At 29.3% G+C, this 27,560-nt stretch overlaps 1 protein-coding gene across 2 annotated transcripts in view; it reads left to right on the top strand.

Moving 5' to 3' along the window:
* Positions 1-27,560, top strand: part of LOC123305194 (terminal nucleotidyltransferase 5C) — a 59,683-nt gene that overhangs the window by 17,274 nt on the left and 14,849 nt on the right. Inside the window, exon 1 of one of the 2 annotated variants that reach the window (XM_044886838.1) lies at positions 12,387-12,416. The exons of the other annotated variant lie outside the window; for it this stretch is intronic. Within the exon in view, the coding sequence (XP_044742773.1) occupies positions 12,402-12,416 (15 nt within the window). The 5' untranslated portion in view covers positions 12,387-12,401. Of the gene's footprint in view, positions 1-12,386; positions 12,417-27,560 lie in introns of those variants that run through there. 2 annotated transcript variants of the gene reach the window in all.

The raw sequence follows: 27,560 nt of genomic DNA, 5'->3' as shown, positions 1-27,560 counted from the left end.
AGCATCGATGGCGCAGTTGGTTAGCTGTAGACTTAGTAAATCAATAGTAATTTTTTTTCGGTGTATTATCTTTTTTTATAAGGAACAACTTTATTACATAAAATCATCTAACTTTTATCCGATATGACTTTAGTAAACTTTTAGATAAATATCCAATATAAGATCAAATTATATATAAGATCAAATGTTTGTATATTATTCTTGCAGTTTTGTAATATCTTAATATTAAAAAATGTTAAATAAAAAATAAATAAATTTGACTCTCATCTGAAAATAAGAGAATGCACTTACGAATTTTATTGTGAAAACTAGTGAAAACAAACAATTGATTTGGGTGTTGATTACGCAATCGCTTTTTTTTTACGTCATGTAAGTAAAGAAAGATAGTCACACTTACACACAAAGTAATAAGATATCTTCTCACTCCCTCAGTGTACAAAACATACACTTACAATATGACACACTTGATGCAATACAATACTCGTAAACGGTGATGTTTAAAAAAATTGTTTCAAACAAAGTTTATTTTTGCTCATTAACGAACTCGTCCTCACTTTGTTCTCACGTCCTATATACTCAAAATTTCTGCTTTTTATATCTTTTCGTTTTGAGTTATCCTGTTACAGACGGGCAAACGAACAACCGTAAATGGACCAATTTTGTAATTTTATGAAAATCATATCAAAATTTTGTTCGTTACGTAGCGTCAATATTGCTAAGTTTTACAAACTTGGGACTAAACTTAATATACCTTGATATAGTTCATATATTCTTAAACTGACTTTTTTATGACCCAAACAGAGAATCGAAATGAAATTAAAAAAAAAAAACGTGTTAAGCTCTCATTAATTAATAAATTAAATTTCAAATTTTTGCGTAATGATTTCAGTTTAATCTCGAATTCAAAAATTAAAATGGTACACTCTGTACGTAAAGGTCAGAATAAACAAAAATAAATAAAATGTTATTTTTATGTTGCTTTTCTAATCATAACAATTGTTTATGAATACTAAAATAGTTAAATAATGATGGGTTTTAGTAACAATTATTTTTATTTACATTTAAAATATCATTTTAATTTCCATACACATAACATAAAAACTACTGTATAATGTATAAGTAAATATGATTATTTTTACATACATATACTTATTATTTATTATTTAAAACATTTATATTTGTCAAAATATTTATTTTGTTTAATAATTAAATACAAGTAGGTATAATTTATTTTAGTGTGGGAAATATTGGTAAATCAGTTCTAATATTTAGCAATACAAATAATTTTTTATTAACAAGTGAAATTTACAAAATTTAAAAAACTCCCGACGAATGCGATTTAGTCCTTGTAAACCGATTTTTGGAAACTTAGCTATAAATTGTTCTCAATGAAGGCAGTTCGGCCGTTTAGGGTATTACGATGCCACTGAGAAACGCACGGATAAACACTTTAAATTTATAACACTCCTTCTTAAATCATTCTAAAAGTGATGGTCAAGGACATCAGATGAGATGAAAAGCATACTTAGAGAGCTATCATTTTTTGGGACAAATTTTTGGAAATATTTTAATTGTAATTGTAAAATTATACGTCATGCCTTTTCCAAACTGAATCGATTTTGAAGATCATAGCCAATTTTTTAGTTTTTTCAAAATTATCTGTTAAATAACCTTTCAAATCAAAACAAAAAATAAATAAAATCGGTTCATCCGTTTAGGCGCTACAATGCCACATGCAGACAAACATACAGACACACACACATAGCGGTCAAACTTATAACACCCCCTTTTTATTTCAGGGGTTAAAAAGAATTATTATTAAAAGAAATTTTATTTAAAAAATACAATTAAAAAACATACAACAGACTTCCATTTCGCTAAATATCGATATTTCGATTGCAACGCAATTATCAAAAGTAGCTAAAGTTATTCGTATAGCTCGTTACAAATATTCTCTACTGAGTTAAAATCAAATATGTAAAGCATAATTTACAACCTTCTATTACAGATTCGCTTACCTCTGTAGCAGATTCAAAACAAAACTTTTGTCGCACATTCCTTGGTTTTAACACGGGAACCAGTCTCCTCGACTATGGCTATTGTTTTCATAAAATTAGTTAAGCATGTTTATTCAATATATGTGAGTGTTAACAAATACATTCGTTGTAATAATATTTTCAATTTTTTTGCTTTATTAAATAAACATTTTGTAATAAAGATTTACAGAAAAATTTCTAATTCATAAAAATATGTTTATATGTATTAACAAGCTATGAATTGAATAAAATGGCAAAATCAAAATAGTATCTTTTTCTTCAACTACGCTTGTACCTGAGTAAAGAATTTGGAAAGATGTCTTTATGGACATAGAATAACGCATATTCAAGTAGCAAGTTAATGATTTCGATGGAGTGGATATTCAATATCAATCGAAATGTCTCTCTTCTTTTCCGAGACAAAATCTTAAGTTGAGTTAATATATTTTACTCGATAATGAAAAATGGTTCTTTTTCATTACTTATAATAATAATGGAGTTTAATCTCCATTTCTCTGACATATATGCCTTATAACAGAGGCCACCCACATCATTATTTGTTAATCTTTATTTTATTTAACTACATACATATTTACAATTACATTTTTGATGTGGGTGGATTCGGTTACTTCGTTCTTATCCAAGCGACGACAATGTGATCAATTCTGCACCCCCGTTAATTATAATTGTTCACACTGCCGCTGCCTTAACTCAGTTAAAGGGTCAAAGACTAACGCCTTAGATCGCTCGACCACTGAGCCGGTTTTTTAATTACTAAGCATTCTGATGAGAGCCTATTAACCCAACGTAAGATTCCCGGGCGAGTACAAGGTCGTTTTGATTAGTCATAGTCGAATATACATTATTTTAGCGTCCATCATGATAAAAACTGAGATCACAATGCTTTGAGTTAAGAAACGTATTGCAGTAAACCGCACACCCACCCTACATGTAGTTGTATAAATTTGTTTTGTTTAGTTACTTGGAAACTTACACAAAAAATATTGTAAAAAGTTTTTCCCATGTCGATTTCCAAATATTATTTAAATTTAATACAATTTTTAGTATAAACAATCGTTTTATTGCAAACACTATATCAGATCGATAGATCATACAAAATGAAGAAAATGTTTTGTATATGATAATCAAAGTAAAGCACACACATATATATCAAGATATTTCCAACAAAATTATAAGAGCATATACCAAATAGTGCCATTTTGAAAAGCAGCTATAATAAAAAGTGCAAATCATTTGTAAAACTTATAATACCAATTACCAGATTGATATAAAAAAAAATTATTGGCATCACATTACTTCTTTATAAGCTTATAAACTAGTCAAAATGGTTCAAGGTATGTCTAACGGAATGAGACTAAAAGTAGTTTTGCATAAAATTGTATAAAGAAGTAGTTTTAAAGGACATAAAGTTGTAAAAAAAATTTGTAGAAGCATGGGCCGTCTCTGTTGGCTACTTTAAACTTCCATAGTTGTCGATATTTAACATTTATAGGTTCGGAAGCCATTATACTCTTTAGAAGATATTTTTGAACATTTTTATTTCGTGCTTTTCTATAGAAAGTTATTGTGCAAAATAAACTAGATATATGTAAATAAACAAATTAGAGATGTCTTGGGCACAAATATGATGTGAATTGTACAAGCGGCAACGTTGTACAATTTACTTCTGTCCTGCGACCGATGTGCTGCTTGTTACACGCCGTGCATAGATGAGCAATAATATATGAGAGTAGGCGTTGTAGCGTTGTTAGATTTGCTGCACTAATACAACTACTATTTACTCAACTATATTTTCTCTCTTTCTAAGATATCGCGTCTTCACTCACTTTGATAGAAATTAATACCTTCTTAAGGGATAGTCAATATGGATATTTGTATTGAATAGTTGCAAATTTTCAATATTGTTGAGTTCAAGAGTGAATAAAAGGTAGGGTGTGTGACAACCATGTGACAAGAGTCTTATGTTCAGAACTTCAGTATTATTTTGCTAATAAATTTTGACTTATTCGTGATACATACTACGTTTATACATAGGCATAGACGTAACGCCAAAAATTGTCAAAACAGAATCAGGTATGCTCCAAATAGATATTTGCCTGCAGATTTTTTCGGAAATCAATACATACACCCTATCCTGATCTCGGCATTCATTTTCGGGAATTACTGTCTCATTGTCTTTACTCCGATACACTAAATAATAGGAATAGAGCTGGCTAGGTAGTCCATTAAAATATGGAACCCGTGAATTTTTAATTGACCCGCCACCTTAAAATTTATGAATCTTAACTTTTTTTTTTATTTCAATTTAAATCGGAAAATAATAACTTCTCATTGGTTCCAACTATATTGATTTATCATTTATAAATAAAAATTATGAAATGAATGCAAACATAAAATTTATTGAAAAAAAAGTAGGTTCTAAGTAATTTACAGTTTGAATTAAAAATAAATTTATTCAGACACACTTTATAACAACATTTATTGTATTACTGTTATTACAATTTTATTCAAAGTTTAAAGTATAAAATCAACTAGCCTCGAGCTTTATAATAACAACTATAACACTAAAAAGTAAAGACAAAATCACACCGTTTGTTTAGCTGTGAAATAATCTGGGATCTTTATTGTTTTCAGATAGAATGATTGACGTTTTGGTAAACATATAAACGTTCTAACAAAATTGTCTTTCTCTTGCTTTGAATAGAACATAGCAAAATATCAGTAAATCATAACAACAAATTACATGCAAAAGGAAAACCTCTTTTTATGAGTTTTACATGCTTTTATTTAACTTGCAATGTTTGTATGTATGTATGTTTGTTCAGGTCAAATCTTGCAACTGAATTTTAAAGCCGATTGAGCTGAAATTTTGCATACAGGCTCAGTTTGGATTAAAATTCATGGCTAGCTTAGTGGCTTTATTATAAATCCAATATGGTGTACCGCCCAAGAGAGCGAATTAGTTATTTTTTGTCCACTTCCATGACATGGTTATCAAATGAAAGGGTTTGCTGAGAAAAATACAAATAACATATGAAAATCGGATGACAATGTCTTTTTATGCTAAGAATGACCTGATTTTCCCATAGCTTCCACCATATTTGATATACATGCAGATTTAAATTAAAAATTAAGTAAAAAATACTTTTTAAAGAACAAGCTTTAATTGCACTAAAGAGTAAACAATAATTATATCTACCAGACAATATTACAAGTATGATTTATTGGTACACTATCTGAAGGTAGCCCGATTGATGTTCAGCTGTCTTTATAGGAGGTTTATTTGTTGCGTGCAACTGTTTTTCACGCTGCTCACGTAAAGACTTATATAATTTAGTGTCTTACAAATTGCGACGTAGACCAATCAGCGTCGATCAGGTGATTTGTGTTACCAAATTAGCAATGAGTAACATACAATATAAGAGTAATAGTAGACTAGCTAATTCATACTGATGATAGCTACATGGTAGTCGAAATACGTATTTATATAATATAAAAATTGTAAATGGAGGAACAACCATGGTTTATTTCGAAATATCCTAGAGTTCTCATTTATTATCTTTCTTCCGAAAGGTAAAAACGCAAAGAATCTTAGAAATTTTGCTATAATTTGACCTTCTTACAACCAGTATTATTTAACAAGCGAAATATAACTGACGCCTAAACACAAGGGACAAAGTGCAACAGTTCCATATTATTTTTATGAAATGATAACAACTTGATTTATTGTAAAAAAATTGCAAAAAAAAAGTTGTTTATAGAAGTAAACTATTTAGCTTGTCTGTCTGTTTGACTTAAGTTACCTACACATAGAAATAGTTAATTCCCTTTCACTAAACTGTCTGTAAATAAGTTTCGTTGTTTTTATTACTTCTAAGTAAATTAAATTTTTTAACTGTTTTTAACTAAGTGGTTCTTGAAAATATTCCACGATAAGCATTTGAAAACAATGCTTTATCTATAACTTAAGTTCAACTATATGTGAGGAATGTTTTGTTACTAAGTACATTATTTATAATCAATAAAAAAATATAGTTTAAAATAACTGACGTTCATGCCACACAACCTCTATACATTTACTTAATAATCCACTTTACTGAATATATCTTTGGTGGGAAAAAATGCGGGAAGAGAAATTTTAAATCTAACAATAAAAACAGTAAGCTTTGCTTTGAGTCAAGGATTTGTATAGGTTTCCATATCCTTAAAAAACAATTAACGAACTGATGTTCCAAGGATTCAGGGCATATTTGCAGAAATTATTGGATAATCAAGGGGGTGATAAAGCAGGCCTGAAAAATAATTTTGGTGGAAGTAGCATATATTCGAAAACTTGGCACATCGTGTTACATTTCTACCGAGTCTGTTGGGTTTTCGAAACAATATTTCGACTAAAAGTTATTGATTTTTTTTAATGTAAACTATTTTTGTCGGCTTAAGTTTTACTCTACCACTAACAGTCTGTTATGTTTTATGCAAAGTTTGTATAGTTTTGAAATAAGGTGGAGCTTTACCCATCTGATAACCAGATGAGCCATATTGATTTGTAAACACTTTAATTAATTTTAATCAATTTTTCTATGAAAGGTTTTTTGCAAGTAAGCCTATACCATCATTTTCGTAATTAAATTATCGTTCTTCTGATACCTATTTTGATTGGTTAACAGATCGGTGTAGTTATTTATATTTACTTAAGTGTTCATATGTTATGAACAGATCTACACCGATTTGATACTTGCCTGAAGAAATCGTTCATGGAAAAATTAATTAAAATATAATTTAAATAAAAAAAGCCATGAACACTTTTGAATATAGAAACACTAGAAGTGCTTAAAAATCAATAAATTTGCATTATAACTATGCATCATCTCGTTATCAGGTGAGTGAAGTTCGACCTTAAATTGTCTCTTGTAAGCACTTATAAGATCTTCTACAAATTAGAAACTAAAAATTTTAATTGCGCTCGCCAAACGCACTTAGTTTTTATTTAAGTATTTAGAAAAGAAATATATATTTAGTGTTAATAACAATTTATTAATACTGATGATGATTAATGTTGAAGTATTAATTAATAATAAAAAATTTGTTTTAGACATAAAGATTTATTATTAAGATTTATTAAATTATAATAAAAATTTTATTATGTAATAAATTTAAAATTAGCAATTTCATTTATATAAAAAGCTGATGCCCGCGACAAAAATCATAATCTATTGATTATTGCTTCTTCACTGACCTCCAGCAGTGTAGAAACGACAAATAGTTTCATTGATTTATTTATAATAGAGCGACTCCATTTACTTAAAATACGTTCGTTAAGCCCCAGTGAAGCAAAAATTCATTGAATCTTATACTTGGTTTTAAAAGGGTAGTTTGAGTTTCGAATTTATAGAAATTAATATTTCGGCTTAAGTGATTTAATATGATTTTTTGGAAGTGGCGCTCGTAAATGTTAAAAGCACACGCAGGTGTTAATAACAAATTACGTCAAAAAAGTTTGCTGGTGAAAAATGATTTTTTTTACCCTTCCAGTCTATTTTTCAACTTTTCTAACAATTCTAAAAATTTGTAAACTTTACAAACTTTTACTACTATTTTCTTCCACGTCATTTTTCCTATAAGCGTATAGTTGCATTTTTCCTATAAGCGCATAGTTGCATTTTTTCTATAAGCGCATACACAGCTCCACGGTAAGAAATTTTTTGTAGATATCACTTGTCAGTATCGGTGTATTCCCTCAAGCCATACTGGATTGAGGGAATAGTAACATTAGAAATAGCTATGACGGCCGAGTCAACGCAGTAGAGGCGTCAGGCCCCAACTGGTTGGCGATACCGACAATACTTCTGGTGGATAGGCATGTTCAATACTGTAATACTGATAACTTTTCTTCTTCTGTTCGTCTTCCTCTGTTCCTTATTAAAAATACGTTTTTCGTTGATTATGAATAATCATCATACGATTTTATTAAGAAATAATACTTTAATTTCGGATAATTTGAATGATAACAACAAAAATAAAATTTGTTTTGGCATTGTGCAATTTTCAATAAAATTTGGCGATACTACAAAATAATATAAAGTGTTTCTATAAATGTACAATTTCAAAAAATATTTTTTATGTTTTTGTAAATCCACGATTTTCTCTTTAAATTTCACCTCAAATCGGGCAGAAAATTTTATATTGCTACGGAATATTTTGATTTCATGCTATAGATCGTAAAATGTAATTATGTGAGTAACAATAGCAAGGTTAATTGATGTCAAAAATTATTAAAATATTTTAATCACAAGCGTAGGTAAAAGAGGGTGTATAATTTTTTTCTTATGGAAATAAACTGTTTTTGTTTTTTTTCCGTTTCAAGGGTGAGAAAATAATCATCATTATTTTCAAAAAAAACCTTAATGCGTCGAAATCATTAGTATTGCAAAAAACATTGTGCCATCCGACAACCTCGAATCGGAGACTTAAAATAGATTTATTGCTTTATTAATTTCAAAAAGCAAATTTTTAAACTGAGATAAAAAATTAGCGACTTCAAAATACTGACTTGCTATCTAATTTCCAAACCAGAGAGGAAGGTTTAATAAACAAGCTGTTATATTATGAGTTATCCGATAAAAGTATTTAATATTTTATTAAATCGTGCGCCTATAATCTAATAATTGGTCCTAATAGGTTCATTCTGCGTTTTTTTCCAATCTTCGTGTCACGTCAATAATTTTAGCCATGTAAAGGAAAGCTAACGAAATTGGCACTAATTGAATCTAAAAATATTCTTAAATACTTTTTCAAATACAGTCAAAATCGATTGTAAAGAGTAAAGACATCGAGGAACCTGCAACTCGTTATAACCGATAGTCGTTATAGGCGATATATACATTGGTAAGGTAATTGTGCATATGTACACGTGTTTAGGTATTGCTGATTAATTGATAAATGCTGAAAAAAATTTACAAAATTTAAAACCTCCTGTCCAATTTTTCGGGTACGAAACCCTAAATTCGTACTTAAAACATAGCTAAGAATAGTCTACATTAAAGTACCTTTCAAAAGAAGCAAAAAAAAATTATATTAGTTCATCCGTTTAGGCGCTACGATGCCACTGACACACACATAGCGGTCAAACGTACATCACTCCTTTTTTGGTTCGGGGGTTAAAAAATCAATGTCCGAACGGAGGTCCAAAAGACCACTCAGCCAAATTTACCCTAACTTCGAATTAATGAATTTTTATTCATATCATAATAATTAATATTATAAATAAATTTATTTAATTAAAACTGTCAATTTCCTTATAAAAATAATACAACTTTTTTTTATTATAAACTGACACAATAATTGAGACTTATCTTTGAAATCTGATAACAATAATAAAATGAACAAGTGAAAACAAACAGTTGACTGAGTTAATTGTTGAAATATCATGTATAGTCAGTGTTGATTATCACATTACACATACAAACATGTGACACATACATAACTGATAGTCAAGTATAGTATATATTATAAAATTTCCGCCTAATTGGCGCCCTCACGGGTAAACAGTGATGTTTAGGAAAAAATGTTTCAAACAAAAGTTGTTTAATTTTTAATAAGGAACATTTTTTATATTTCAACTTTTGTTCTATCTCTAACGGTTTACAAAATGGGTCCTACGGACTCAAGACCCAATTAACCTATGATGCTCATTTACGAACTTGACCTCACTTTTTACGTCCTGAGTACGCTATAAAAATTTCAGCTCGATATCTTTTTTCGTTTTTGAGTTATCGTGTCCACAGACGGACGGACGGACGGACAACCGGAAATGGACTAATTAGGTGATTTTATGAACACCTATGACAAATTTTATTTCTAGCATCATTATTTTTAAGCGTTACAAACTTGGGACTAAACTTAATATACTATGTATATTTCATATATACATGGTATAAAAATGTTCATTGTATTTTAGTTTTTGTATTAATCATAAAGGATTTAAGAGTTTTAAGAAAACAATGTAAATTTTATCAGTATTAAATTGTTTATGAGTTTAAAATCTTTGTGGGAAGTATATAAAGCAATTAAATTTTACCAAAACATTTAAATATATTTTTTTTAAACAATTTCACAATATATAAAACTAATTTTGTTAAATTTATACTTATATTTATGAAAAAGAGAGCTTAAAATTATAGTTTCTTAAGAGCTTTACGTTTTACAACTTTGATTAAAACCTTTTACAATGGACGATGCACACAATAAATACCATTAACATTGGTTTAGTAAAAATACAATTCTGGTTTGTTGTACTAAATATTTGTCCGGCATAAATTTTTGTTAAATCGAAATTAAAGTTTTGAAATTTTTTTAAATCTTTACTAATATTAAAAATTCGAAAGTAATTTTCTCTGTCTGATCAAAGTATCCCTTAGGTTTGATTACCCGTGCTTAATTTTAAAAAAGGCTTCCAATCAGGTTTCTACTTTCGACTTCAGAATTAGCCATAAATAGGCTAGACCTCGTTTAAATGTGAGATGCTTAGGTCAAACAGATGTAAAGGAAAACAATGCCCATGTAAACCATATTTAAGTATATTTGAGATAAAAAGCAACCACATGCTTTGAATTGAACAGATTAATAAATATCTACTTTTCCACTCTCCGATATTTTCAATTTTTACCCGGCACAAACAAAGCGACATATCGGACAAACAATTGTAGTGTTGGCAAGTCGGTTACATTCTTATTATAAAAAGAAATAAGTGAAAAAAAAACAATTGACTGAGTTAATTGTTGAAATACAGTGTTTAGACAGTGTTGATTACACTGTCACATTACACACACATACATAACTAATATTCCCATATAATACATACTATAAAATTTGGGCCTAATTTGCGCCCTCACAGGTAAACAGTGATGTTTACGAAAAAATGTTTCACAAGTTGTTTTTTTTTTTATAAGGAACCTTTTTTTCATTTCTTTTTCAACTTTTGATCTATTTCTAACGGTTTACAAGATAGGTCCTACGGACCCAAGACCAAATTGACATGTTGCTCATTTACGAACTCGACCTCACTTTTTACGCTTTGAGTACGTTATAAATTTCAGCTTGATATCTTTTCGTTTTTGAATTATCGTGTTCACAGACGGGTGACGGACTAATGGAAATGGACTAATTAGATGATTTTATAAACACCTACACCAAAATTTTGTTCATAGCATTAATATTTTTAATATTAAGCGTTACAACTGGGACTAAACTTAGTATGCCTTGGTATATATATTAGATATTTACATGGTATAACAAACTTGGGACTAAACTTAGTATACCTTGATAAATATTACAATATGTAGATGGTATAAAAAGCATATATTTCATTAATTTTAATCTGGCGCCGTAATAGAATGTTAGCCGAAATTCGCGAAAAAGCGCGACTCTCTTATTAATCCTCTCGATCGGTTACTCGTCTAAGAATCTCGTTCCCATAAACTGGGGAGCGCTTAAACTTATAACAGATTTTATCCTTATGAAAATATTATCCCTCGAAAATCTGTGCCCCCAAAATAACTCAATAGTTTTGTTTTCTCATAGAAATATAAATAGTCACCTGTGACACAAAATGACATTACCCCACCAAAAATAAAATATAATTATTTAAAAAAAAATTATTTCACCGACAATCAGTTTTCAATCATATCTCTCTCCATATTGACGTTAATAAAAAAACTAAATTTAGATGAATTAAAGTCCAATTCTTATATTAAAATAATTTTATATTCTAAACTAATCTTCACTATCTATATTCAGAAAAAAATGTTTTTATTAAATTTGAATTCAATGTAAAAATTTCTACCATTTATCATTATTTTTGTAATCGTTTCATGCGTGTGCGTTTTTCCTTCGTTCTGTTTACGTGTTTCTTTTTTTGTGCATATTTGTGTACGTAATTTTGTGGGTTTTTTGTTATAAAGTAAAATAAAAAAAAATGTAAAAATCACTGAAAAAAGCAAGCAAAAAAAAAGTAATTTTGTGTTGAATTGTGTGTTTTGTCTCTCATCTTGTTTAGTTTCAATTATTTAATTTTTAATGAATCATTTATTGTTGTGTTTACGTATTATGTTCACAATTAAATAAAAAAATAATATTGGAGAAGTTTTGCACCAAATGTTGAATTTAAATGGAACGCATTGTTAATCTGGATTTCAAATTTAGTTTTTAACCAAGATACCATTAATTATTGATTTAAAAATTTTCAAATTATTATTATATTTTACGTATATTGATTGTTAATTCTGACCATTTAATTAAATACAAATATGGCCTGTAGAAGAATAATAATGAATACTGGTTTTGTGAATGTGTTTTAAACATGTAAGTTTTTTTTGTCCAGTTTTGAAACATTTAGGTATTGTCCCATGAGCCAGGTATTTAAGACCGTTAACCCATAATGAAGTGAAATTTCAATAATTCTTTTAAAGTTTTGATCCCCGGTTTGATAATATTCTTTGGCGTGAAGAATCGTGTCCCGATGTTTTCACGTAATGAGTACGCAAAAAAATACGTAAAAAAATAAATTACGTAAAAAAATAAATAACACGGCTGCGTTAAATAAAATCTGAAAAGAAACAAGCCCAGTAGTTTACTTTGTGACTTTAGCAGTCGGGGTGGCGTCCATTATTGAATCAGCGTTGGTCTAAATGGACCCCGACTGTTGAAGTAAGTCTAAATCTATACGTTTAGATAATGGCTACATTATTCAGCCTATTTTCGTTCATCGTTGAACGTGAGCCATTTTTAAAACTTTTTCAACATGAAAATAAACGTTCTGCGTTGTAGTTTATTACAGCTAATATTTGATATGCTATTTCCACATTTGTAAACTCACTGTGTTGATCGTTTGCATGCAACAGTTTAAAAAGGCCGGAGAGTAAATTTCGGTCTTTCATCTTTTCAGAACAATACGCCTGGAAGTTAATATTTTTCCCAAATTTTGCTGCCCATGGAAATTTCGCCACCCTGGGCACAAGCCACTAATGGCGCCTGGTGTAAATCCAACACTGCACACTGGACACGTTTAAAACCTCAATTTTCTTGGTTAATAAACAAAATAAAGGATAATAATTTTATCAAATCTACACAAAAAAATTCACAGAAATTATACTTCATTGTGGACATCGGTCTATTACCATATGAATTATAAATAAGCAAATATTTTGCATCCAAAAAATTTATGAACAAGGAAAATAACTTAAAATGTTTGGTTTTTTAAAATGTCTGGGTTTTTTGGCATTAAAATGTTCTATCTACAAGTAAAGAACTAGATTTAAGTTTCAATTGAATTAAGAACTTCGTGCGCCATTAAAATATTAGTGTTATCTCAAGCTATTGTCCCTTGCTTTCTTGAAATTTTATTGAACAACAGCTATTCTCCAATGATGTAACGTCATGGGAAGGACCAACACTTATGGTCGTTATAACCAATAGTCGTTATAAACGATTTGTACATTTTTATATTAAGAAGGAGAAGAAAATGTTTCAAAGACATAAAAGCCCCATCATATGATTGAATTTTCAATTTTTGCTTTTTTACCCCGACTATACAATGGCGAGGGATATGTGTTTGACCCATATGTATGTATGTTCGACAAATTTGACAAATGAGATATCGTTAGAAGCGTCATGATCGCCCGCTGGTTATAGGCTATGTGGCGTCTGATAAAATTGAATATCGCGCCCTCTAGTGGACACAGTTATGATCGAAAAACAAATTTCGGTATAATGATAGCGCATTTGGTATCAAAATAAAGGGTGTAATGAGCACTTTCCAAAAATATATATATATATTGCTGTACAATATATATATGTAAATATATTGTATATTTGTTATGATAAGTAAAATCGTCATTACATTAGATGGCTTCTTTTTAGTCCTGTGCAAAACTGTTTAATCTTAGTGGTCCCCCGACTGTAATGACGATTTTACTTATCATAACAATTTCAGATGAAAATATTTTCTTGTTTTCATACTTTTAAGAGCGGGATTTTGTATTTGCGGGGTTTCAGTTTTCGGACTGTATTTTATTTGATGACTTTTGCTAGACAATCTGATGTGGTTAAAGAAAATGAATATTATTTTTGAATTTAGTATCATAATACACATAATTTTCCAAAAAAAATTCCCATGCAGTTGAAAAATTTATTTTTGCTGATCTTTGTTATTAAACTAAATGACCTAGTTAGTTTTTATAGTGTTAACCTTTATTTTATATTTTCCAATTTAAAATTTTAATAGCATGATGATACATTAAGATATGATCATCCTTATATATTTGTTTTAAATTTAGAACTATAAAAGTTTATTTTTGGCAAAATCATTTACTTTGTTTATTAGGAAATTGAAATAATGAATTTGCAAATAATGATTTTTTTTTAAATATTCTTTATGGCATGTACCTTGAAGGTCATTGATGTAAATATATCATTGTCATAAATATTCATCATTGTATGTATATATGGTATAGTTTTCTTTATTTAAAAATTTGGTGTGAACGCCACATAATTTCTGTATACTTTTATATTAAAATTTCACACTCAAACATGAGAATTATATTTACGAAATCATATTACCTACGTTTAATTATTTCTTGTTCCAATCCAATTTAAAACAAGTAAAAACAAACAATTAACTGAGTGAACTATTGAAATACCATGTATAGACAGTGTTGATGACTCAATCGTTAAAAAAGATATCCACTTTTAGATAACCACACATTCAAAACTGATATTCCCATATAATACATAGTATAAAATTTGCATCTAATTTACGTCCTCTTGGGTAAACAGTGATGTTTACAAATAAAAATTTCAAACAAAAGTTGTTTATTTTTTTATAAGGAACATTTTTTTTTACATTTAAACGTTTGTTATATCTCGAACGGTTTGCAAGATTGGTCCTACAGATCCAAGACCCAATTAGCCTATGTTGCTCATTTACGAACTCGACCTGTTTTTTCACGTCCTGAGCACGCTGTAAAAATTTCAACTTGATATCTTTTTTCGTTTTTGAGTTATCGTGGTTACAAACGGACAGACGACAGATAGACAGACAGACAAACGGAAAGGGCCTAATTACGTAATTTTATGGACACCTATACCAAAATTTTGTTGGTAGCATCAATATTTTTAAGCGTTACAAACTTGGGACTAAACTTAGTATACCTTGATATATTTCATATACTTGGTATAAAAACACAATGGAATTGCGTTTACGGAAGAAAGTTAAAAAAAGTTTCCAATAACTTACAGAATTTAAAAAACATTCGATGCAAAACAGGAAGCCGTTTAAAAGCAAGAAATACTAATGAATGAATGATTGATTATTCTGTGTATCGTTCATTAATCATCATACATAACTAACACGGTTAAACTAACTTTAAATAAATTAAAATAAAATTACTTTCAATTTCAAATGGACGCATTCATTTAAGATGGTGGGAAGGGAGGAAAGGCAAGTAGGAACAGCTGCTTCCCTAGAGACTCGAAAAAGTTGAATCAAATGTCCGTTTGTGTACTATAAGACCTAGTAATATTAAATTTAAATTTAAATAACCCCTTCATAAAGTTTGGTTTCTCCGATTTTTTTGAAATGTAATTTGATTGAAAGCTAAGTTTTTGGGAGTGAATTTTTAGAAAACTGAATTTCGGATATTTTTTTCCTAATTGAATTTGTGTGGGGATGGATTTCACCAGACGCCTTCTTTACAAGATCGCTTACGTTACCTAAGGCTGAATTTTCTGATAAATTTAAAGTTTATTAATGATTATAAAACTAAATAATATTAAAATTAGTGGTCCGGTGTTAGCACCAGCAAAGTTGTCCGATTTATATTGCTAAAAAGACACGAAAAATGATTAAAAAAATTATATTTAAATGAGATATCATCAATTTTCGCGTAATTTTTTGGTAATGCAGTCATTCTAAGCTCAGTAAATGGAACTACTCTCAAATGTCAGAGACTTTTTTGGAACGTTTCTAAATCTCAAAACCATTAGGCTCATAATTTTATGATACTAGAATATGCTAGAGTTGAGAAGAAAATTAATTTGGTCAATATCGACATAAAATAAATACTTGCTAACTAATAGTAGTTGAACTGAAATATGAGAGGAAATCGAGAAAATGAGGCTTCTTAACTCAACATATTAAGTTCTAAAACTTGACATTCTCAAAAAGAAGTCTGCTCTAGTTTTAAAGAGTTGTAGGATAAAATTTGCATACAACCAATACAAATAAGTATAAATGTGTGCAAATATTTTTGATGTATGGTGTTACAACATTGTATTTGAATAACTTTCCATACAAATATTTTTTTTTTAATTAAAATAGTTAAGAAGGTTGAATTTTATGTTGTTTATTCTTATTTTATACTAGAGTGATACCCACCAGCTTCGCTGGGTTTAAAAGTAAATATTGATAAAGATTGCTCTCGTTTATCCCTTTTCTATAACACTCGAAATAATGGTAAGGATTGTTTTACACAGGTAAAATACATGTATGGTTTTCTATTTTTTAAATGTATAATAGTCGTAATTATTTATTGAGTATATCAGAAAAGATGGCCGTGAAATATTTTATATTGACTCTTTTTACAGAAATCTGTCATTTATTTAAATCCAATGATAATTGATCGCTATAACCGATATATGAGTTGATAAAAGTACAACGTAAAGTTAATAAGGCTCAAAAAACTTATTGGGTACAAAATAACACAGTACGGTGCTGTTACGATACTGTTTTGTTTCACTGAAAACGTATGTATAAGTACATGCGTTGGTCGTTATAGCCAATACGTCCTTATAAATGATATATCGGATACATCCATGTATGTGTTTATATAGGGATTCAGTCGGGACCTTTCAATATCGTCGTTAAAACCGGTTCGTTCTTAGTTAAAGTATACCGATTTCGACTTTAATTATTAGTCTAGAATTACATCGATCGAAGTCTAGAATTATTCCATTTCATAATAATACAACAAACAAGTTATTACTCAATATTTTTAGATGCCAAAAATCAAAACAAAACAAATATTTGATATTCGTGAGAAATTCGTAATTAGGTTTAAATAATTATTTTCTTATTAAATTTAAAATTTACTACTCCGATTAATTTTGATGTGCATTTCGCCATGCAAAACATACTTCACCTCAATGCACTACAGTTCAATGTTTATCCAGTCGTAGAGTGAAAGTATGAAGAAGTATATTTATGATTATGAACGTATCTTATCTGAACAAACTATTTTTATGATAGTTATCTTTAATTAAAGTATTAGATAATTCATACAAGGGCGAATACCTTTTGTATTGTTAGTAAAGGGCGAATAATTACAAGTTCGTGTAAATATCTCAGCTACCTTATGGATATATAGTAAAAACATTGTTATCGAGGTTTATTAATGCAAAACGTACAGTGCATCATAAAAATTTGGGAAATGGAGTTTTTGATATACTAAACAAATATAGTCCAACGAACATGGCCGTTTCAAGACAGTCGTTAGAAAATGTCTCATTCATTTAATCAATTCATAGAGTAGAATTTTTTCCGTAGATTTGTTATTTTATCATTTTCACCAAGATTTTTTATACATTAAGAATAAAAATAGTTGTATTTATATAAATAAAATTTAAAATATTACTATATTTGTTTTTTAAATTGAATTTTTACATTTTCATTCATACATTTTGGTTGGTTGTTTCAGCTCGAAATCGTGTACGTCAATACCTAAAAATATTTAAAACAAGTGAAAACAAACAATTGACTAAGTTAGTTATTGAAATACTATGTATAGACAGTGTTAATTACTCTGTCACACGACACATACATACATGTCACACGTATATAACTGATATTCCCATATAATACATACCATACAATTTGCGCTCTCACGGGGAAACAGTGATGTTTACGAAAAAATATTTCAAACAAAAGTTGTTTATTTTTTGAACATTTTTTTAAAAGTAAACTTTTGTTCTATCCCTAACGGTTTAAAGACCCAATTGACCTATATGTTGCTCATTAACGAACTCGACCTCACTTTATACGTCCTAAGCACGCTATAAAATTTTCAGCTTGTTATATTTTTTTCGTTTTTGAGTAATCGTGATGACAGACAAACAGACAACTGGAAATGAACTAATTAGGTGATTTTATGAACACCTAAACCAAAATTTTGTTCATAGTATCAATATTTTGAAGCGTTACAAACTTGGGACTAAACTTAGTATACCTTGGTTTATTTGATATACATGGTATAAAAATAGATTTTTCTTGGCATACCTACCTATCCTTTAGCTTTTATTTGAAATTAAAAATGTATAAACCCAATTTGATAAACTAAATGCAAGCTGAGAAGGACAGCCGTTAATACACTCTAGAATCATCCTAGTATTCTTGCACTCAATGTACTACTTAGAATCAAAAATAACAAACTATAATCATCTACCAACAATATCGTTAAAAATATTAAACCTACCGAAAAAAAAAAATTCAGAATCGAAAGTGTCAATTTACGTAGATATTTCCAGCGGGCGAAAAAATTAAGACGAACTCGGTTGAAATGAGTACAGTAAAAATCAAATAAAATCTTCCTCAATTGACCTCCGCAAAATCACATACCTTTTGTACAAATTTTGTTCAAGTTGTCGAATCTGAGATGATACTTGAAGTTAAAATAAAAAGTCTACAGTATATACCAACCTTACACATATAGATAACGAAATTTCTATGATTGTTTTGTCTGTTTTTTTTCAAGATTGATAAGGGATCAGTTCGGTAATAAAGATATTTGAAACTGTTCCTTTAGTGTCTAATTTATGGAAATTGAATTTTTCGACTATTAGTTTGTTTGTCTACCGTATGTATTAAAAATCAGTTATTTATAATACAAAAAAGGGCATAAAATAGACAAATATCGAAATGGGTTGATTTTTGTCAATTCCACTGTATTTTTCAACCCATTAGACATTTGCAAACTTGTCATTTTTTCACGTACATTATTACCAAACTACTTTTCTCTATTCTCCATAAGGTAGACAAAAAGAGGCATGGAAATTTTCCTTGATTGTCGGCTGATAATCTAATAATAGAAAGAGAATTTATTATGCCCGCTTATTGACAGTCATTCTGTTGGATATTTCTTTGAAGAACATACACGGTAATCAGTTTGTTTCTATAATAGGGTATTCTACCATATTTGAAAAGTACTTCAAAATGTTGATTTTGCTAAAAAAAAGCCACCAAAAATTTATTTCGGAAAAATACACTTCTTGCCAAAAACTTAAATTAAATTTTAAATCATTTTTAAACTGTCAAAAGCGCGGGCATCCAATTTGGTGACGTAATATTGGTATCATTCTACGAAATAACACAGATAAGTGTGTCAGATATATTCAAAGACAACTAATTATAATAAATTTAAATATTTATTATCTATGGATTACACCCAGCTGTCTACACTGAACTAACTTATGATCTATGGTTTATCCCGATACGACATCACATCAGGGCTTGCCCGCGTTTAATTTTAATAATTTAAAAGAAAAACGTGCTTTTATGACTCGAAATCAGAATATTTAAGTATATTTTTACATAAATTTTAACTTTTTTCAATTTTCATAATTTATTTTTCACTACCGAAAGTACCATATTGTGGAACAACCGCAAATACACATGTTATATCAATCAAATAACAAACTGCACATATTACGCTACTGTATTATACAATGCTGGAACCACCTTAACAAAAGTTTTATCATAAATGTAAATATTTATTATTTAACCATTTCAAATACACAAATATGTGTACTTAATAAACTTTACTACCATTCTATGAATTCATTTTGTTTAAAATAAATTTTTTGTATATTTTTACAGTAGAATAGGGCAAAGTGGCGCATTCTTAAGAATTATTCGAAGACATTTTCTTCGATATACAATGTGTATCTGGTAGCCCAGGACTTCTTTTAACATTGCTTTTGACATAAGTAACTTCTTAATATTATACTTAACGACTATAATATAATTGGTGTAGCTTTGATTGCCCTTTTTTGGGCGGGTTGAAAAAGTTTCTGAAGAAACTATATAGGGAGACAAAGTCAAGCATAGGCAAAAAAACATTCCTTCTAGGGCTTATAACAAACGTAATATTTGACTGAGGAGAACGCAGTATAAGGAAAAGGCACTTCTTTTTGAATAGCAAATCTAGTTATAGAAATGTGTCATTTTTAACAAAGTTCAAGTGAAGAATTGTCACTGCACAGACAGAAAAGTGAAGCCTTTGCAAATTTTTAAAAGTACGCAAAATATAAACGTATACTTTCAAAGTGACTATCGCTATAGGAGATTACATACAAAACTCTGTTTTGCAAAGAAACGGGCAACAATCTTTGAATGCTTATAGCTTCTTCGTTTTTTGATCAATTTTAATTTAATTTTCAAATTTTATTATGGTATCAAGTTTAGTTTTACCTATATATCTATAGGAATGTGGCAAAATCGATATCAGTCAAAAACATGTGAACGTTGAAATTTCACTCAGCCTAAAATGTGAGAATTGTTTGCATAAGTCTTCAAAAGTTTTCAGTGACTTATCTCTTCAATTATGATTCATAAACACTTCGAAGGATATCTATAGTCGCCTTATTAGCTCAGTTGGTTGAGGCGTAACCAATTCCGCCCTCGGTATGCTTAGGGTAGCGGATTTGATTCCCGCCGTCGCGATAAAATTAATTTAATTAATTTTTGTGATGGGCCTGGTGTAGAGTGCATGGTATATGCACGAAGGAGGTGAACTCAGCCTATGAAATTCAGGAGCTGATAAATGAAATTATCAGCGGAAAGGTGGTAAAACACATATATGGTATCACAATGGCCTCTATAGCCTAAATGTGTCCTTCGTTGACAGCCAATATAACCTAACTTAATCTATATCTATGTTTAAGCTTTAGTTCCTCGCACCTCAAGATAAAATAGTAAAATATCAAAACTATTAAGTGAACCAAACTATCAATGATTTGTTACAATTCCAATGGCATTTCTAAGCTTTAAATAAGCTTACGTATATACCTTAATAATATCAATAAAAAAATAACCACAAAATAAAATTTCGCCCCAAAAAAAATAATTTTTGTCGTAGTTATGCCAATACACTCTACCCTACATGTATATAAATTTAATTATCATTCTCACATATGGTAAATTAATTGTATAAACTCGTTTGTAATTTGTTTTGAACTAATTAGGTTTTAATCATCTACATTTTATTATTATATATACTAGAAGTTTGCATATTTCTTCTATAAAATAATTGCACGTTGAAAAATAATCTGTCATTGAACATTTCATGTGATATCTTTATTATACATGTCTATTTTTGAGGTTTTTTCGCCCAAAATCTCATGTCCGGACAAATTATACCCACAGTCCATATACTTCAGACTACAGCGAATTTTTTTTGCATTAAATTACAGGAGTTATTTTTTTATTTTAATAGGTTCAGATGTGATGAAAGTTGGTGAGTCGTTAGAAAATGATGTAAGAAAGCTTACTTGGGCATGGGTGGGTTTTTGAAATTTTTTTTCTCGAAAACTATGCATTCTACAGAAAAATTTATTCGAAAAAAAATGTAGGGGACATTGTTATCTACAAAATTAATGTCATTGATGCAATGTTGTAAAACAAAAAATGTGCGCTGTAGGTGGCGCTAACGTGACAAAAAAAGTGTTTTTCAATTTTAAGCTTATTATTTATATTATAGTTCAGTCAATCTGTCAAAAAAAATGGAAAAAAACCCTCGTGATGAAAGTTGGTGAGTCGTTAGAAAATGATGTAAGAAATCTTACTTGGGCATGTGGGGGTTTTTGAAAATTTTTTTCTCGAAAGCTATGCATTCTACAGAAAAATTTATTCGAAAAAAAAATGTAGGGGACATTTTTATCTACAATTAATTCACAAAGTATTAAGACAAGCAAGGTGCAAATAAAAGATGTATTTTTAATTTTTTCACCTGAGAAGTAATAATCTATATTGTTTATAACAAATAAATATTGGAAATATTGATACTTATTTCCAAAATATAAAAGATACTACTAGTAGAAGTCTACTCTCCAAGTAAGCTTTCTTACATCATTTTCTAACGACTCACCAACTTTCATCACGAGGGTTTTTTTTGTTCCATTTTCATTTATTTCTCGACAGATTGACTATTACTATTATGTGACTATTTGAGATATTGATTTTTATTTAAAAAAATTTTGCATAAAAACAAACAATCAACTATTGTAATTTAATTTTTTCAAGGACAAAAAATAACACTTAAAAAATTAGGTATTTCCACGATTTTGAAATTCGATAATGTAGTACGAACTTCTCGAAAGATAAAAATCCAACTGAGTTTTTTATTAAAGCAATTGTTGCTTTATTTTAAAAATTATATTTCATGCTAGATTAATTTTTCATTTAAAAATTTTCATATTTTCTTTCATGCAAATATTTCATGGTATTATGCTTAAACATAATGCAAAATTTTATAACAATGAAAATTTTTTTACGTGTACTCTTTTTGTAAAGCTCTAGGACGAGCTTCAAGATTATACTTTAATTAAATTGGAAGCAAATAAACGTTTTTACGAGTAAGACACAAGATTCACGTGAACTATTTTATTTGTTCCATTGTACAATCTTGAACAATAACAAATCCATCATAAACAGGGTGTATCGTTTTAATTTTTAATTAAAACATATTCTTTGGAAAATTAGATTGGTAACTACCGAACAACATTGTTTCAAATGAAAGTACTTATTTGCATTATGGTTGTTTTGAATTCGACCTTAACCTTAGTCGTGTTAGCTCTTCATAACTGTTACTAAGTAAAAGCAAACGCTAAATTTAAAAGTTATTCCTCATAAAAAAGTTTATTTTTTTTTAAGTAATCATTTTTTGATAAACTTATGTGAGATAGTAAAAAATGGGAAAATTTTGCCCACTAAATTTACCTATTATTGAGAGTAAAAGGATCCCTAACCTATATTTCTTGAACTATTTTGTTTAAAATATCAGAAAATTGGACAGTTTCAGAGAAGTCTTCTTATTATGACAAGGCTTGCAATATTTCTACCTGCTGCCTCTTATAGGTGCAAAGCTCTGTGATGAATAGTATCTCAAAAATGAAAGAGGGTTTATGAGAAGCGATAGTATCCTCGATATCTTACAACATGACGAATTCGTTCCTTTTTCCACCTATAACATTGACCTTTCTAAGAACAATTTCATTTAAAAGTGGTTTGCAGTTCATAATGAATTCACCTGAATGTTAAATGATAGTTATTTGCTTTGATAGTCTTGGGATATCAATGCAATGTTTTGACACAAATAACAGGTTTAAATTAACTTGCTGAAAGCTTAGAAATAATCGGTAGCCCTGGACTCTCTAAGGAATTTGATAAAGCGATCGATCATAGGGACTTCCGCTATAATGATAATGATCGCAACACGGTTGCACGTAAGATAAGATAGATATATCGTAAATAAGCATCACACAGTATTATCACATTTTACTTTTTAGCTTCGATTCATCCGTATGAAATTCCAAGCTCTTTTCTCATCGCTTTCCTTCTTGAATTATTAACTTATTGACTTACAATGCCACGAGGTTAAAGTGTCTCATCGGCAAAAACCGATAGTACATAAACCTCTCAGAAGCAGAGCCTAATTGACCATCTCTGAAATCCTAGCCTTCTACGTAGCCTAATTGGGAGAGAAACAAATAAGATGGAACTTTATTCTGCCATTTGTAAACAAGACTAGCAGATTCTACAGTCAAACAAGTGAAAACAAACAATTGACTGAGTTTATTGTTGAAATACCATGTATAGACAGTGTGGATTACTCTGTCACATTACACATACACACATGCCACACACATATACCTGATATACCCATATAATACATACTCTATAATTTGCGCTTTCACGGGTAAACAGTGATGTTTACCAAAAATGTTTCAAACAAAAGTTGTCAAGTTTTTTATAAGGGACATTTTTTAGATTTAAACTTTTGTTCTATCTTTAACGGTTTACAAGATGGGTCCTGATCCAATTGACCTATATTGCTCATTTACGAACTTGACCTTACGTTTTACGTCCTCAGCACGTTATAAAAATTTCAACTTGATATCTCTTCATTTTTTAGTAATCGTGATGACAGACAGACAGACAGACAACCGGAAATGGAGTGATTAGATGATTTTATGAACACCTATACCCAAATTTTGTTCATAGCGTCAATATTTTTAAGCGTTACAAACTTGGGACTAAACTTATTATACCTTGATATATTTCATATACATGGTATAAAAAGAGCAGGTTGAAACTAACCAGTCTTAGTATTTGATAAGCTTAGGCGTTTTCTATCTCGACTACTACGGTTTACAAAAGAACGGTTTTTAGATATATTAATGTTCAATATTTTTGTAAACACTTTGTATAATATCTTCACAGGCCGTACGTAGAAGTAAATTTTATGTATATTCGACTTGTATTTTACAATCTGTCGTTTTATTCAATATATTATTGACATCGCGCATCGTAACAAATGCATGCATATACAAGCAACCCTATAACATATCCAACGAAGCATACCTTTCAATTATGTCGCCCAACGCCTACACACATTTTAAACAACATGCCATATAGATAAACTACAAGTACAGAAGTACAGTATATACATACCATGCATACTATCACGAACAAAACTGGAGAAGGATTATAGTCATTTCTAAAACCAACGAAAATATCACATAACTAGACGATTTTCGATCTTCGGCATTTCCTCAATAAACAAAATAATCTAGAAACCGTATAGTAGAATGAGCTTATGTTGGGATAAGGACTTTTTGATTATCTAAGAGGTAGGGGTATTTTTTAAATATTTTATGAGCTTGGATTTTTCAAAAGTTACCCTCGAATAAACATTTACGGGACTTCTGCAAAGTTTTTAAAAATTGGGAAATTCAGTTCCATTTTTTGTCACGAGTACTAAACGTGCATTAAAGATCGTTAATTGAGATTTATCAATTTCTACGCCGAATCTTAAAAGAAGAAATTAACACGCTCTTATTAGCTTCGTACGTATGTTTGTATGTTAATTTGTAACAAAAGCTTTGAACATGATTTTGACCCTTTTAAAAACGTCGGATTAACTCGAAATTTGGCAAACTTATCAAGGATCAACGACAATACAATAATTTAATAAGTTTATTTGGTAATTCTGATCGGGATTTTGGAGATAAACAAATTCCATATCTGAAAATTTATTTGCGCTCCCACCATATTTATACTGTGAATTTGATAAATATAATAATTTGAAATACTAAAAAACACAAAATAAATAAAAGTTTAAAAAAACTAAACCACGCTTTTGTAACTAGCTGAACTAAAAGGAAGAAAATAATTTCTTTTAATTCAAAAAAATCATTTTATGGTAAAAAAAGCGTCGGGTGCTTTTTAAGATATTTTAACATGACTACCACTGTCTATAAAATATATACAATAATTGAAGTTAAGCATCCCACGATTTTTACGATAAAATGGTTTTTTTGAATTTAAAGACATTATTTTCTACCTTTTAGTTCAGCTAATTACAAAAGCGTTTAAGTTTTCTTGATTTTTTTTTTTTTTATTTATTCACTTCCCAGTATCGAAAAATTTTTGGTAATCGGTTTGAAAAACCAAATAAAAAGTTTCAGGATACGTTTGATGGTCAAAAACCAGCAAACGAACGAGGCGTTGGAGAGATGAGAAAAACTAAAGGTGAAATTTTTCTGTTAATATTAAGATATTGAAAATGTAGATAAATAGTAAAATGGTAGAGAATAAATGAAACAAGAATTTATCTTCTGATCAATTTTTCTGTAAAACTAATATTTACCATACAATATAATTGATTTTATGAATTTGTATAACATTAAAAAAAATTCGTAGCGCAGGAGCTGTTTTAACGATGGGCATTTTTTGACATTTATTTGGTAGGATCGATGGACATTTGAAGACATTTTTCCATAATTAAACCATCATATACAAAAGCAATAGCTCCATTTCCTTCGACAATTGGCTAATACTTTCCCCAGTGTCGGGTATTGATCTCAGTACGTCTTGCATAAAACGCGGACGTATGTAACCTCGGAGCTGCACATCGTTGTAGTACTATAATTAAATTTAAAGCGTTTCAGGAAAAAAAAAAGAGAAAGTTATTTTCATCATATGGGAAGTTGAATGTGTGGAAAGGTCGCAATTTAACTCATTTTTATTTATAGCACATGATAGTTTTATCTCTGTATTATGTACTTTCCAGCTTTCCAGTTACTGGAGTTTTCCTCGTTCAGCACATATCATTGTTGATTTTGTGAAACGGCTCATATTTTTGCTTATATCAACTACTGAAATTTTGCTTTTCTTATCGTATTGTCGACAGTATCAAATAAACATAGCAACGGATGTAGTTTTATTGTTGTATGTCCGTAAAATAACCGTTAACCTTTCGCCGTTGTAAACTGCGTTCTACTAAACTAATTTCCACTTCGTTTTAGAAATAAACAATCATTTTCATGCATAATTCTTGCCTATGATAGTACCTTTATAATCAAAACAGAACCACATGAGAGCAACACAACAATGTACCTACGTAAAATGGAAACTACTCGATTCTTCTGTAATTGTCTGTCTCTCTTTACTTGTATGTTGGTCTTTCTATTCACACACGTACATACATACATACATACAAAATACATACACAAATACATACTTACACCATGTTAAGTACTTACTATAGTATTATATTATCTGACGTCATTTGGTAAACAATATTATTATTATTATTATGATTATTGTACCCCCAGCATATTCTGTGATTGTACTTTGTGTTTTGTTTTATTATTACACAATATTTGTAATATTTGTGAAAAAGAAAAAAACATTTTTAACTTTTGATTCGACTGGATGTTAAATTCATTTTAACCTCCATAAATATAGACTGACTAAAGTAAGTCGTAGTGGATTAATCTCTCGAGAGCCTCATAAATATTTTTTCCTCTGCGCTTTTGATAAATGTTTGCAATTATATCAAGCGGAAAATCCATATTTTGTATTTAACAAACACATTCTCTACTTTTACCCTTTACTACATCTCAATTCAACTCCAAATGGAATCGAAGCACTTAATACAATTTTCAGTACTTAATATTCAGCTAGCTCTTTTTTTGACACGTTCTTTCTATTTTAATTTTACGTCTAAAGCTTCCTAGCGGTGTTAATAAAGGGAATGATATTTATTGGTTCATATAGAAGTTCACAAATTTTTTTTTAATTTGGCCTGTACTGATTTTAGTTCTTTTAATTTTATTTTCTATATTTTAGTTTACTCATTTCGTTCAAGTTCAACTTTGAAATAACCTGATTAT

Source organism: Chrysoperla carnea, chromosome 1 (assembly GCF_905475395.1).
Source record: "Chrysoperla carnea chromosome 1, inChrCarn1.1, whole genome shotgun sequence".
NCBI lineage: Eukaryota > Metazoa > Arthropoda > Insecta > Neuroptera > Chrysopidae > Chrysoperla > Chrysoperla carnea.
This window is presented reverse-complemented; position numbering and strand designations above follow the sequence as displayed.